We start from the raw sequence: 13,217 nt of genomic DNA on the forward strand, positions 1-13,217 counted from the left end.
CCGCGAGATGCGGCTCCTGCGCCGCAGCTGGGGCCGAGGACCGGGCGGCTGCCGGCGCGCGGGAGGGCGGCGACGGGACGACGGTTCCCCTCCGACGCGGCAGGCGAGATTCGTTTCCCCTTTCGGCTGAAGCACGCTTCAAAGCGAGACCGGCTTTCAGGCGCGCGGTTCCCATTCCCTTCCCCGGACGCCTGACGAAGCGGCTCCCCAGCTTCGCCTCCCGCTGCCACGGGCTCTGCCGCACCGACGGGGAAGCGGAGACGGCAGGCATGCCCCAGCAAGCCACCGGTGCCTCTGCGGCAGCCGGGGCGCCGCGCCGGCAGGGAAACGGGCAGACACCACCACCACGAGCTAGCGCAAAGGCTCCGGCAGCCTACGGCCGCTGCCGCTGCCCCGGCGCGTCGGGGTCGCCCAGGCAGAAGTTAATCGCGTACCAGAAAGAGGTGCTAGTCAGAAAGATTATCCACAGAGCAAGCAGAGAAGCACAAGCTACACCCCCCCCTTCCCCACCCCCCCGTCACCCTGCGCGGCCCCTCCGGGACGGAGGAGAGGCTTCTCCCGGGTCCCTTTTGGAAGCAGAGGTGAGCCGAGACGATTCCAGGCCGTTTTCCCGGCTGTTTCCCGTTTTCCCAGCGCTCTCCCAGGGAAGCCAGAGGCCGGATCCTGCGCCGTTGGCCGGGGAGCGTTGGCAGGAGGTCACCTGCGAGGCAGGAGGGCCCCGGCGCCTCCCCCCAGCTCTCCCTGCCTCCCGCCGCTCGCTCCTCCCGCCTGGCAAAGCCGTTCCATCCCAAACGCATCCTTGCGGAACGACATCCAGTCGGGAAGAGAGGGGATGGAGGGTTCTGGGAGAAGCTCTTGGCCCACGGAGGCCCCGCTCTGCCCCAGGGCCGGCTCCGGGTCCGTGCGTTGCCCAGCGGAACCCGGAGGCAGGAGCAGGCGGACGTGCCGCTGCCGGGCCGGCTGCACGACGGAAGCGGTTTTTAAGCCGATAGATCCCACGTCCCGAGCTCTTCCCGCTCCCTCCGGTCCGTGCAGCCCCAGCGGGAGCAAACGCTGCGGCTCCAGGGTCCTGTCGCTGCTCCTCGGCTCCATCCCCACTACGGATTTGGTACACTGGCGAGACGGAGAGCTCGGCCGAGTCCGCCTCCTGCGCCACCCCTCCGACGCCCGCCCGTAGGGGCCTCCGAGTTCCCAAATCCACCACGCTTCTCCCGAGTCCCCACCGCCGCCGTGTCCCGGTGGGCACCGCGAGTCCCGGCTTGAGGCTCTCCCTCGGCACTGTCCTCGTTTGGTCAGCGAGCGGCCCCCGGCGCGAGCCGCCGCCTCTTTAGGTTTGGTGCCTTTTAGTGCAAGAGCGACGAGGTCCGGTCCCTCGCCCGGCGCAGGTTTCGGCAGCCCGCGCAGGCGTTACAAGCAGCTGGGGCACGGCGAGGGTTTCTCTTCGCCGTGCGCTCTCTCAGGCACTCTCAGGACTCGTTTCTCCTCAAAGCTTCTGCCGCAGGCACCGTACTTGCACCAGAGCTCCGCACGGCAGTCGGGCTGGGGCTTCAGGAGCAGCTGCCGCTGGCTCACGCAGTCGGCGCAGCAGCACTGCGGCGGCAGGCTGGGCGGCTTCGGGCTCAAGCCTTCCCCTCCCTCGGTGCACTTGCAGGGGCACTGCCCCGCCGGCCCCTCCTGCGGGTGCTGGGAGCCGGAGCCGAGGTGGTGCTCCTCCTGCATCAGCTGCAGGAGGATGTCTGCCGCCCCGGAGGGGCTCTCCGGGCGGTTGGGGGGCTGCGCTGCCGGCCGAAGCTCCTCCCGAGCCAGCGATCCGTGAGCGGCACCGCGGGAGCAGGGGGGCAGCAGCATGCCGGGGGGCTCGGAGCCCTTTCCCAAGGGAGCGTCGCGGGCGTCCGGCTCCTCCGGGTGCGCCGGGCAGGTCCCCTCGCAGCAGGAGGGCGGGATGCCGCCGGCGTGCGTCCTGCGGTGCCGGAGGAGGTGAGCCTTCTGGCTGAAGCCCTTCCCGCACTCGGCGCAGCGGAACGGCCGCTCGCCGGTGTGGGTCCTCTGGTGAACGGCCAGATTCACCTTCTGCCGGAATCGCTTCCCGCACTCGGCGCAGGCGTGCGGCCGCTCCCCGGCGTGGCCCTGCCGGTGCAGCTGCAGCTCCCCGTGCTCCTCGAAGGTCTCCCCGCAGAGGGAGCAGGGATAGGGGCTCCCGGGGTGGCTCTGCAGGCCGGCGGCCTGGCCCGGCTCGCTCTGGGGTCTCTCCGCCGCGTGCACGCGCTGGTGGACGCGCAGGGAGAGTTTGCTCTTGAAGCGCTTGGGACACTCCAGGCAGGTGAAGGGCTGCCGGCCGGTGTGCGTCTTCTGGTGGGCGATGAGGTTGGGCTTCTGGGCGAAGCGCTTGCCGCACTGGGTGCAGGCGAAGGGGCGCTCGCCGGTGTGGGTGCGGTAGTGGGTGACCAGGTTCCCCTTCTGGTTGAAGCGGCGGCCACAGACGCCGCAGGTGAAGGGCCGCTCGCCGGTGTGGATGCGCTGGTGGGTCACCAGGTTGGTCTTCAGGCTGAACCGCTTGCCGCAGACGTCGCAGCGGTAGGGCCCTCTGCCCCGGTGGTTTTGCCGGTGCTTTACCAAGCGCTCGTACTGGGCGAAGCTTCTCCCGCACTCGGGGCAGACCCAGGCTCTCCCCTCCGCCTGCTTCTCCTGCGCAGCTTTGGGGGAGAGCTCGTCGCCGGAGCTCTTCTCGTGCTCAGGGCACGGGTAGGGCTTCTGGCCGGCGTGGGTCTTCTGGTGGGCCACGAGGGAGAGCCAGAGGCCGAAGCTGTTGCCGCACTGGTTACAGATGAAGGGCTTCTCCGCGCCGGCGGCCGGGGGAGCTGGGGCGGTCGCTTCCCCCAGGACCGGCTGCACCCCGAGGTGCCCCAGGAGGTGCGGGCCGTGGCTGAAGGCCGCCGCGCAGCCGCCGGGAGCCTCGGCGGCGGGGCTGTGCTGCGGCCGGAGCAGAGTCACCTTCTGGCAAAAGCCCTCCCCGCACTGGACGCAGGGGAAGGCCTGCTCGCCCAGGGGGGCTTGCTGGGGCGGCAGGAGCGGCTCCTTCGGGGGAAAGCTCTTCTCCGAGCACGAGTACAGCTCTTGGCCCTCGGGGATCTTCTGAACGGGCAGCGGCGGCATGGGGCTGAAGGGGGGCTCTTGCTCGGGACCCCCGGGCTGCAGCAGGGTGGGCGCAGCCCCGTAGGGCAGGCCGGCGGCAGGGCTGCGGCCCGGGCAGCGGCGCTGGCGCGGGGCGTGGGTCTTCTGGTGGGCTTTGAGGGAGACCTTGTCCTTGAAGCACTTCTGGCACTGCCCGCAGGGGTAGGGACGGAGGTCTGTGTGGGTGCTCTGGTGCGTCACCAGGTTGGTCTTCTGGGTGAAGCGCTTGCCGCACTGGGTGCAGGCGAAGGGGCGCTCCCCGGTGTGCACCCGGTAGTGGGTGACCAGGTTGGTCTTCTGGTTGAAGCTCCTGCCGCAGAGGAAGCAGGTGAAGGGCCGCTCGCCGGTGTGGATCCTCCGGTGGGTGATGAGGTTGGGCTTCTGCCTGAAGCTCTTCCCGCACTCGGGGCAGACGAAGGGGGTGTCCTCCTGGTAACTCCGCTGCTGCGATCGCAGCTTCGGCTTGCCGGAAGCGCCGTCCTCCTGCTCGCCCCCCGCCAGCGCCTTCTCCCCGGCAGCGTGGATGCGCTGGTGGGCCAGGAGGTTGGCTTTCTGGCTGAAGCTCTTGCCGCACTGGGCGCAGGGGAAGGGGCGCTCCCCGGTGTGCACCCGCCGGTGGGTCAGGAGGTTGGGCCGCTGGCTGAAGCTCTTCCCGCAGTCCCCGCACCTGTAGGGTTTCTCTCCGGTGTGGATCCTTTCGTGCGTGATGAGGCTTTGCTTCTGCCGGAAACCTTTCCCGCACTGGGCGCAGCGGAAAGGGCCGGCGCCGAGCTGCGGCACCCAGCAGGCCACCCGGCTGGAGAGCGGGCTGAGGCCGGCGGCGCCGTCTCTCTCCATGCCCGCCCGCTCGGGCGCACGCTGCCCACCGTGAAACCAGCGGCTGGAACTGCTGGCGGCAGCGGGATACAGCTCCAGGGAGCCGGCAGCTGCCCCCGGCTTCTCCTCGGGCTGCTCCACTTTATTCACTCGACCGGGCTCAACTGGATTTCAAAAAGATTCAAGCCGTTACTGTCAGAGTCTCTCACAGAATCACAGAATATCTCAAGTTGGAAGGGACCCATGAGGACCATCGAGTCCAACTCCCTGCTCCTCCCAGGGCTACCTAAATCACTGCCGTTTATCACACCCTGAAGAATCAGCGGGATCAGAGCCCTGCCCAGAGCCCGCCCCCCCCCGACTCGCCGAAAGTGGCGCTGGCAGCAGCAGCGATAGCAAAAACTTGCCATTAAGTGGCCTGAAATGGCTGCAAACTGGCCCAAAATGGCTGCAAACCGGCCTGAAACAGCCGCAAACTGGCCCGAAATGGCCGCAAACTGGCCTGAAACAGCCGCAAACTGGCCCAAAATGGCTGCAAACTGGCCCAAAATGGCTGCAAACTGGCCCAAAACGGCCTTTGCCCACAAGAGGAACATCCCCCCCAAAGCCGGGTTTCCCACCGCTCCCACCGCCTCCGGCGGGGCGCGCGGAGCACCTACCCGCGCAGGGGCTCACGAGGATCTTGCTCTCCTCCTGCATCTGCTGGCCTTCGGCGTACGGCTCCTCCGACTGTTTGATACCGAACAAACCACCGGGCTTGAAAAATCTGTAGCCTGGTTGAAGGGATAAGAGCTGGTCACCGTGAACTGTGTCACGCTGCAAAACACGCGTTCGGCACAGACGTCGTTACGCGGGAGATGCCTGCGTTAATTCACAAATAAGCTAAACTTAACGAAGCCTGGGGGCATCGCTTTCATCTATTTTAAGCTTCTGCTGCCTGAAGTGTAATTAAAGATAAAAGGCAACACCAGCACCAGGCTCCCTCCTGCCAGCAAGGCGAAAGGTGGGAAGGAGCGCCGTTCCTCGGAAAAACGACTCTTCCCGCAGCCTTTGGCGGGCTCACCCGCGCACCCCTCCATCCCACCCAGCGCTTTGATCATCCCGTTTCAAAGGCTACCGCAAAAATGCCATTAATTCCAACCCGCGCCTCCCAAGCAGACGAGAAGGCTCCATCTTTAGGAGAGGAGCTGGGCCGGCAGAGCGGCGGCCTCCAGCTTCGGGCTGGGGATTCATCCCAGCGGTGCCTCATTTGCATACATTTACATACGATCTTTGTGTCACCCCCTGCACCCCCCCACCCCGGTCAAGACGAGACTGTTGCCGGCAGTCAGTTGGACTTGGCGTAACCGCAGGACCGCCTGTACTCCGGAGAACACACAAGCGCATCCACATCCCCCCCTCCCACACCGGCACTGCCTGCCCGGCGCGGTGCCGCCCGCTCGCCGGCGCCGGCGCTCACCTGTGCAGGGGTCGGACGGGATCTCCGCGCCGACAGCATCCAGCTCGTGTCCGGCTCTCGGCACCTCGCTCAGCCTGGGGTAAGGGAGCAGGTTCAGGGCGTGGGCAGCCTGGTCCAGGAGAGAGGAGAAGTACTTCAGCGGATCGCCATCGCTTTTTTGGGGTTTGGTTCTTTGGGTTTTTTGGCCAGCAGGAGCGGGGCAGGGATGGTGCCCCTGCGCTGGGCACTGGTGAGGCCGCCCCTCGAGTGCTGTGCTCAGCGCTGGGCCCCGCACCCCAAGGCGGCCATGGAGGGGCTGGAGCGTGGCCAGAGCAGGGCAGCGAGGCTGGGGCAGGGGCTGGAGCACAAGGCTGGGGAGGAGCGGCTGGGGGAGCTGGGGGGGCTCAGCCTGGAGAAGAGGAGGCTGAGGGGAGCCCTCATCGCTCTCTGCAACGGCCTGAAAGGAGGCTGGAGCCGGGGTGGTCGGTCTCTGCTCCCCAGGAACAAGCGCTGGGGCGAGAGGGAACGGCCTCAAGCTGTGCCAGGGCAGGGTTGGGGTGGGTGTTAGGAACAATCCCTTCCCCAAAGGGCTGCCAGGCCCTGGCCCAGGCTGCCCAGGGCAGGGGCTGAGTCCCCATCCCCGGGGGGATTGAAAAGCCGGGGAGATGTGGTGCTTAGGGACATGGGTTAGTGGTGGCCTTGGCAGCGCTGGGTTAGCGGTTGGACTCGAGGATCTCAAAGCTCTTTTCCAACCAGAAACGACGCTGTGACTCCGTGACGGGCAGTGGGCTTTCGAATCGGTGCCTGACACCCTTGGGCCACTGCCAGGACCTGCCCCACGGCGAGGCGTGCACCGTGCCCGGGGGGGACAGGCCGGCCACACCGCTCTGAACAGCTGGGCCCTCAGAAAGCCCCCGCACCCCGCTGAACCTGAACCTGAGAGCTCGAGGGGTCCTGGCTCAGCGGGACCTCCAGGAAAGGAGCCAGCATGGGGAGGTACAGGCAGAGCAGGCAGGCAGAGGCGTGGGAGGGCAGGGGCTCGGGGTGACGCCTCCTGCTTTGCCACCGGCTTGTTTCGGCACAGGAAAGCCGCTTCCCCTCCGTGCCTCAGTTTCCCCACCAGCAAGAGCAGAAACCCTGGAGCGGAGCTGGCTGAGGGCTGAAGCCCCACACTCACCACCCCCTCTAACGAGATCACTCCTTTCCCAAGCGGATCCCTCGCTGGGGGTGATCCCCCAGCCCCTCTCCCACCCCAGCCAGCACCTGGACTGGAGGAGGAAACCTCTGGAAGGAGCCAGAGCAGCTTCTCCTGGGAAGCTCGACACCCAATCCACCCGTCTTCTCTCCCCGGGATTCCTCTCTTATTCCCTCAAAACTCCTCCGTAGCTTGGCAGGAGCGCAAGGAGAGCAGATGGCAGACGACACGGAGCCCGGCCCGCGCTCTGACGGCTGCCGGAACTTTAAGAAGCGCCAATTTAAAAGAAAAAGCCCCGCAGGGGGCTTGCGCGGCCCCCGCGCACCCGTGTTTCTAAACTACGCGAAGAAAACCACCAGAGGAGCTCCCAGCCCCCGGGAAAACCCCAACAGCCCCCCCCAAAATGTCGCGGTGTGCAAATGGAGCAGGGCTTCCTCCCCACCGCCCCGGCAGCGCGCTCCGCTCTGCCGCAGAGGGACGCGGTCGGAGCTGGCCCCGCTCCAGCCCCTTCCCCCGGGGACAGAGCCGTGCCCCCCCTGCCCCGCGCGTACCTGGGGCGCTCCCCCTGCAGACATGGCTCCCCTCGGGGCCGCCCGGCGAGGGGAGAGGACATCGGCTCCGGGGAGAGCGCGGGGCGGCGGCTGTCCTTCCCCTCCGCCTTCCGCCACGGTCGCGGGCTCCGATCTTCCCCGACTTCCTCCAAATGGCTGCTGCGGGTCCCTGGGAGAGCGAGAGAGAGGGGAGCCGGTGAGCGGGGAAAGCCGAGAGGCAGCGCTGGAGGAGCCCGGCCGCCTCGGGAGAGGCTCCGCTGGCGTCCGTATCCCTCCTCCTCCTCCGAGTTATTTTCGGGGAGAGGAAGGCGATGACCCCGGGGTCTGGCCCGGATTCATTCTGTTTACAGTAAAGCGGCGCAGGCAGCGCTACTGGGATTTGTAGTCCACGCCGAGAGGCCTGTCACTGCACGCCGAGTGCTGCTGGCGGCCGCGGGGCTGGGGAACTACAGCTCCCGGCAGGCGGGAACCAGCCCCGGCGCGGCCTCGCCCTGCCGCAGCCAGCGGGCAACGGCGCAGCTCTGCCAGCTCCCGTGCCACGGGGACGCGAGGGTTGCCCGGCCCGGCTCCGAGCCGCCTCCCTCCCCAAAACCTGGTCTGAGATCAACCGGTAAAACGCCTTCTGCCCAGTTTTGGTCAGAAAGGAATGCCTCGCCCGCCCTTTCGGGTCTGTTCCCCCCTCTCCGAGCACCCCAGGCGGGACAGGGCGCCCCGAGGAGGGGGCTAACGCAGCGACCACGCTTCGGAGACGAGCCCCCCGGCCCCGTGTGAGCCCCGCGTCGCCCTTTAAAAACCCCGGCAGCGATCGGGCCGCCCTGACAAACGCCTGGGCTTAATTAGAACTATTTTTGGAATCCGGCTGGCAAGAGGAGCGCAGGCTGCGGAGCTGTGCCGTGTGGGAGCCGGCTGGGATGCCAGCCCTCCCCGGCAGCGTGCCGCATTCGGAGGCTCGGGACCCTGCGGTGCGGACACCCACCGGTGTCCCGGGGGGCCGCCGCAGCAGCAGGGCTGCAGCTCTGCGCCACGGCGGGCGCCGTTACCCCCCGATCGCTAACCCCCACCAAGCGCTGACGAGCCGGTGGCCGGCTCAGTCCCGGCGAGCCGCCCCGCCAGCGCTCTGCGTATGGCTCAACCGAGCCGCGTCGCTCCCCAGCGCCGCCACGGACCCGGCGCGGCCAAGGCGAGGCAGGAGCGGCGTGCGGGGGCGAATCCCCCGAGGCTCGCCGCAGCAGCGGGCAGAAGGCGGCAGGGGTGCGGGCAGGGCCGCGAACCCCCCAGCCCCTCGGAGGGAGGAACCGGCACCGGGGCAGCGCCGGGGCAGGAGGGTGGGAAACAGCGACGGCGGGGCAACTCTGATCCAACGCCGGGCAAACCTCCCCCGGCCCCGGGTCCGTTTACAGCCCGGGAGGCTGCGGGCGGGCGCGGGGCTGCCTGCGGGGTGGCAGCCGCGGAGGCCGGCGGCACGCCGGGAAAATCCGGAGCGCGGCTCCGAGCGCCGGTGCCGGCTGGGCCGCGGTGCCGATGCCGCGGTGCCGATCGGCGAGGCCAGGACACCCGCGGCGGTGACGAAACGCCGGGCACGGCGGCGGAGGCCGGAGCCCGCGCCGGGCTCAGCGGGTCTCGGGCACGACGTCGGCCTGGCGGCGGGCGAGGCGGCGGGCGCACCGCAGCGCTTCCCGGCGGCACCGGGGCGGGACGACCCGGCCGCTCCTCGCTTCTCCGCCGCCTCCGTCGGTTCTCCCGCCCCGATCCCGTTCCTAACGCCCCGGCGAACGGTTTTACCGGGGACAAACCCCCCCGCCCCGGGCCCGGCCCCTCACCGCGGCCCCCGGCCTCCCCCCGGGCCAGGCCGCGCGTTGCCGTAGCGACCCGCCCGCCGCCGGCCAGGCCCCGGCGCCGCCTCCCGCGGGGAAACTCACGGGCTGCCGATGTCCCGCCACGCGATGACGTCGTGGCGGCGGTGACGTCGTGGCGGCGGTGACGTCGTGGCGGCGGCGAGGCCGGCAGGCGGGCGCCCGGCAGCGGGAGGAAGGGGCCGCGCCCGCCGCTCGGCGAAAGCACTTCCGGGTCAGCGGGCGTGGCCCGCGGCGGCACCCGTAGGCCCGGCTCGAGCGCCCCCTGCCGCACCACCGAGCCGCCGGCGCGTTGCCAGAGCGCCCACCGGTGCCATCATAGAGAGCGCCCGGGGCGGGCCAGAGCGTTCCCCCCGCCGCCGTTCCCCGCCTTACCGGTACCGGGAGGGGCCGGAGCCGCTGCCTCTCCCGGCGGAGCCCCCGCTGGGTCCCCCCCCGCCTTGCCCGGGGGGCCTGTGCCTGCCCCGGGGCCCGGCCCTGCAGCCCCGCGGGCGGGAGGCCCTGCTCGGTGCGGGGCCCTGGGCCCGGCCTTCTTCCTCTTCCTCCTCCTCCTCCTCCTCCTCCTCCTCCTCCTCCTCCTCGCCCCGGCCGCTGCTCCTGGCCCGCCCCGGGCCGCCGCCGCGCTTTGTCGGCTTGTTTTGGGGGCGTTCGTCCTCCCGGCACCCGGCAGCGCCCACCTCCCGCTCCCGGGGAGCCTCGCCCCCGCCGCGGCACCGGGCACTGGCCCGGGGGGACGGAGCCGCGGGGGGAGCGGGAGGGTGCGAACCCCCCTTTGCAGATGGCACCGAGCTGAGCGGTGCAGTTCACACGCCTGAGGGACGGGGTGGCACCCAGAGGGACCTGGGCCGGCTGGAGAGGGGGGCCTGGGTGACCCTCATGGGGGTCAACAAGGCCAAGGGCAGGGTCCTGCCCCTGGGTGGGGGCAGCCCCCGGTGTCAGCACAGGCTGGGGGATGGGGGGGTGGAGAGCAGCCCTGCCGAGAAGGACTTGGGGGTGCTGGGGGATGGAAAGCTGGCCACGGGCCGGCAATGTGCGCTGGCCGCCCAGCAAGCCAAGTGTCTCCTGGGCTGCATCCCCCGCAGCGTGGGCAGCGGGGCGAGGGGGGGGATTCTGCCCCTCTGCCCCCTCTGGGGAGACCCCCTGGAGCCCCGCGTCCAGCTCGGGGGTCCTCAGCACGGGAAGGACATGGAGCTGTGGGAGCGGGGCCAGGGGAGGCCACCGAAATGCTCCGAGGGTGGCCCAGCTCTGCTGTGAGGGCAGGCTGAGAGCTGGGGGTGCTCAGCCTGGGGAGGAGGGGGCTGCGGGGAGACCTCACTGCGGCCTTGCCGTGCTTAAAGGGGGCCGACAAGAAAGGGGGGGACAGGCTTTTTAGCAGGGCCTGTAGCGACAGGACAAGGGGGAATGGGTTTAAACTAAAGGAGGGGAGATTCAGACTGGATATAAGGAAGAAATTGTTTGTGCTGAGGGTGGTGAGACACTGGCCCAGGTTGCCCAGAGCGGTGGGAGATGCCCCATCCCTGGACACATCCAAGGCCAGGCTGGACGGGGCTCTGAGCACCCTGATCTGGGTGAAGATGTCCCTGCCCATGGCGGGGGTGGGACTGGGTGGCCTGGAAAGGTCCCTTCCATCCCAAACCATTCTGTGATTCTATGAACGCCCTGTGCCCGGCGCTGCCGGCACCCCCGGGGCACCGGCTGCCGTCCTCCTTTCGCCTGCCGTGGCTCCTTGCGCATCTGGGGGCAGCCTGGCTGTGCCGTGCAGGCTCCATGGCCCCGGCCGGGGCAGAGCCAGGCCCCACGGCTGCGGCGGCTCCCTGCCCACCACGCCGCCGGGCCCTGTGTCAGGGCAGGGCAGCGGCCGCCGCCAGGCCCCTGCCTGCCGCGGCGACGTTTGGCTGCCGGCACCGAGCTCGAGCAGCTCTTTTGCCTCTGGCACGAGCCCCCCGGCCCCTCGGCGCCTGATGCCGGTGGGCACGAGGCTGCAGGCGAGCCCGGCGTTTCCCCGGGGCGACGCCAGCGTCCCCCCCGTTGGCACCCGTGCCGGCCGGCCGCCGGCGTAGCCATGTCCAGCCCCTCCTCCCCGTGGCCGTGCCGGAGGGGCCGTGCCGGAGCGGAGGCCGCGCAAGCAGCCTGCGGGGCCGGCCCGGGGGCGGAAAGAGGGGCAGTTCCCAGGAAATCGGTTAATGAAAGACCAAAACCAGCAGCGGGTCGATCGGCGAGGCTCTCTGGGGTCAGGCAGCCCCGGCAGCCCCCCGCCGCAGGGATGAGGTTCCCGTTAGCCCTCTGCCTGGGCTTGGTGGCCCTGGCCGCCGCCAGCCCGTCCCCGCTTCAGCGGCGGGTGGTGAAGGAGGTGCTGGAGTATTTCCACGGCCGCAGCAACGTGCATTTTCTCTTCAAGGAGCAGGCGGTGGAAGGGGCTGTCGAGCGGGTGAGCGCGGGGGGCGGCCGCCACGGGGAGGGGCGAGATGGCGGCCGAGCCCCCGGCCCGGCGTCGGCGCGGAGGGGGTCGGGGTGCCACGGAGGGAGGGGACGGCGGGTGTGGGGCCGGACCCACTGGCACAGGCTCGGGGGCACGCAGGCAGGGGCTGGCAGAGCTCAGCTACTCATTAACCGTGCCACGGCCGGCCGCGGGGCGAGTGGCTGCTGGTGTCCGGCCAGCCCGGCGTAGCCGGGAGCGCCGACGGCGGCAGCTCGGACGTGCCCGTTCCTCGGGAGGCGCTGGGGGCTCCGGGGACCCCCCGGTGCGGGCCCGCTCGCCCGTGGGGGGAGCCTCCTTGTAGCTGGGTTTACCCCGGGGCCGTGAGGGGTCGGGGTCCCTCTGCCCCCTCCCCGCTGTGCCCCGCGGCCCCCTGCCCGCGCCGCCCGGCTGTCCCCCTCTCCCCCCAGGAGGACCCCTCGGGGACCTTCGTCCAGCTGCGGGTCACCCTGGCGCAGACGGCCTGCAGGAAGAGGACACCGCAGCGGCAGAACTGCAGGACCCTGGAGAACCGGGTGAGCCGGGGCTGCCGGCCGGCGTCCCCCCACCGGGGCACCTCAGCCTCCCCCGGATCCCCCCGTCCCTCCGCCTGTGCCGCGGAGGGGACGCCGGCTCCTGGCAGCGGCGAGGCCGTCCCCGGGCCTGGCGGGGCGGTGAGCTGGTGGGGAGCCGCCGGGGGTCGCCGGGGGCCGGGCGGTGACACGCCGTGCTCTCCCCCAGAGGAAGCCGACCTGCCTGGCTTGCTACAAGTTCGACAGCGGCGATGTCCCCAAGGTGCTGGACAAGTACCAGAACTGCGGCCCCAGCCATCACCTGGCGGTGAAGGTGAGCTGTCCCCCCCGGCACCGGCACGGGTCCCCGCCGGCCACCGGGCCGCGGTGGGTGCCAGCCCGCGTGCTCTGCCCCGCAGGAGATCAAACAGCGAGACGAGGCGGAGTGCCGGGCGGTGGAGGAGGCCGGCAAGGCGTCGGACGCGCTCTACCTCCCCGGCATGTTCGCCTTCTCCAAGGGGCTGCCAGCCTAGGGGACGTCCCCGCGTCCCCCCGCGGTAGGTGCCGGGGACGGCGGGGCCGGGCGGGGGGATGCAGCCCTCTCCTGCCGGCAGCGCTCCGGCATCCCCCAGCGCTGGCTGGGACGTGGACGCTCCCCCAGTAAGAGCGGAGCCAGACTGGGATCCCCCCCAGGAGCCGGGGACTGTCCTTGGCCAGGAGAAATCCCGCAGGACACGGGGACAGGGACGAGGTCATGGGGAGATGCACGTGTGTGCGCGCACACGCGTGTGCGGGGGTTCCTCCCGCAGCCAGCCCCTCCCCATGTCCCCTCTCCAGGCCGCCAGCCCCAGGAGACGGACGCTGCCACGGGGAACCGCCCCGGCCGCCCCGCTTGCCGCCCCCCAGCACCGCGTCACCGAAGGACGGTCCCGGACGTGCCCCCCCGCCTGCCCCCCAGCTCACCAGTAAACCCCGGCTCTGGCTCCCGCTGTCACCGCCGTTATTCCCACCGGGGATCGCTGCGGGTGGGGGGCCCGGGGTGGGCTCAGCCCCGGCTCCCTCCGGCCGTGGGGGCTCCCTGCCAGCTCCCCCGCCGGCCCTGGGTGCGTCACCCCCTGCCCGTCGTCCCCAGCCCAGGCGGAGGGACGGGGACTCGGCGGGTCCAGGCAGAGCAATGGGTAGAGCCAAGTCCCTCCCCAGCTGCTCGGGGCGCAGGACGACGCAGC

At 70.4% G+C, this 13,217-nt stretch overlaps 2 protein-coding genes across 2 annotated transcripts; one reads left to right on the forward strand and one right to left on the reverse strand.

The window, feature by feature from the left end:
- Positions 1-538: 538 nt before the first annotated feature.
- LOC309590378 (uncharacterized protein) lies at positions 539-9,232 on the reverse strand. Its single transcript, XM_082311512.1, has 5 exons — positions 9,091-9,232; positions 7,172-7,340; positions 5,447-5,555; positions 4,647-4,760; positions 539-4,151 (listed from the first exon to the last, which is right to left on the reverse strand). Exons 2-5 carry the CDS (start codon positions 7,193-7,195, stop codon positions 1,408-1,410), a joined length of 2,991 nt encoding a protein of 996 aa, XP_082167638.1. The 5' UTR covers positions 7,196-7,340; positions 9,091-9,232; the 3' UTR covers positions 539-1,407.
- A 1,882-nt stretch (positions 9,233-11,114) lies between these two features.
- RARRES2 (retinoic acid receptor responder 2) lies at positions 11,115-12,968 on the forward strand. The gene is made up of 5 exons (XM_082311597.1): positions 11,115-11,452; positions 11,911-12,015; positions 12,221-12,325; positions 12,411-12,548; positions 12,829-12,968. The coding sequence occupies exons 1-4, from the start codon at positions 11,288-11,290 to the stop codon at positions 12,522-12,524; spliced, it is 489 nt and encodes a 162-aa protein (XP_082167723.1). The 5' UTR covers positions 11,115-11,287; the 3' UTR covers positions 12,525-12,548; positions 12,829-12,968.
- The last annotated feature ends 249 nt before the right edge of the window (positions 12,969-13,217 follow it).

Source organism: Platalea leucorodia (genome assembly GCF_965183815.1).
Source record: "Platalea leucorodia genome assembly, chromosome: 1".
In the NCBI taxonomy this organism is placed as follows: domain Eukaryota; kingdom Metazoa; phylum Chordata; class Aves; order Pelecaniformes; family Threskiornithidae; genus Platalea; species Platalea leucorodia.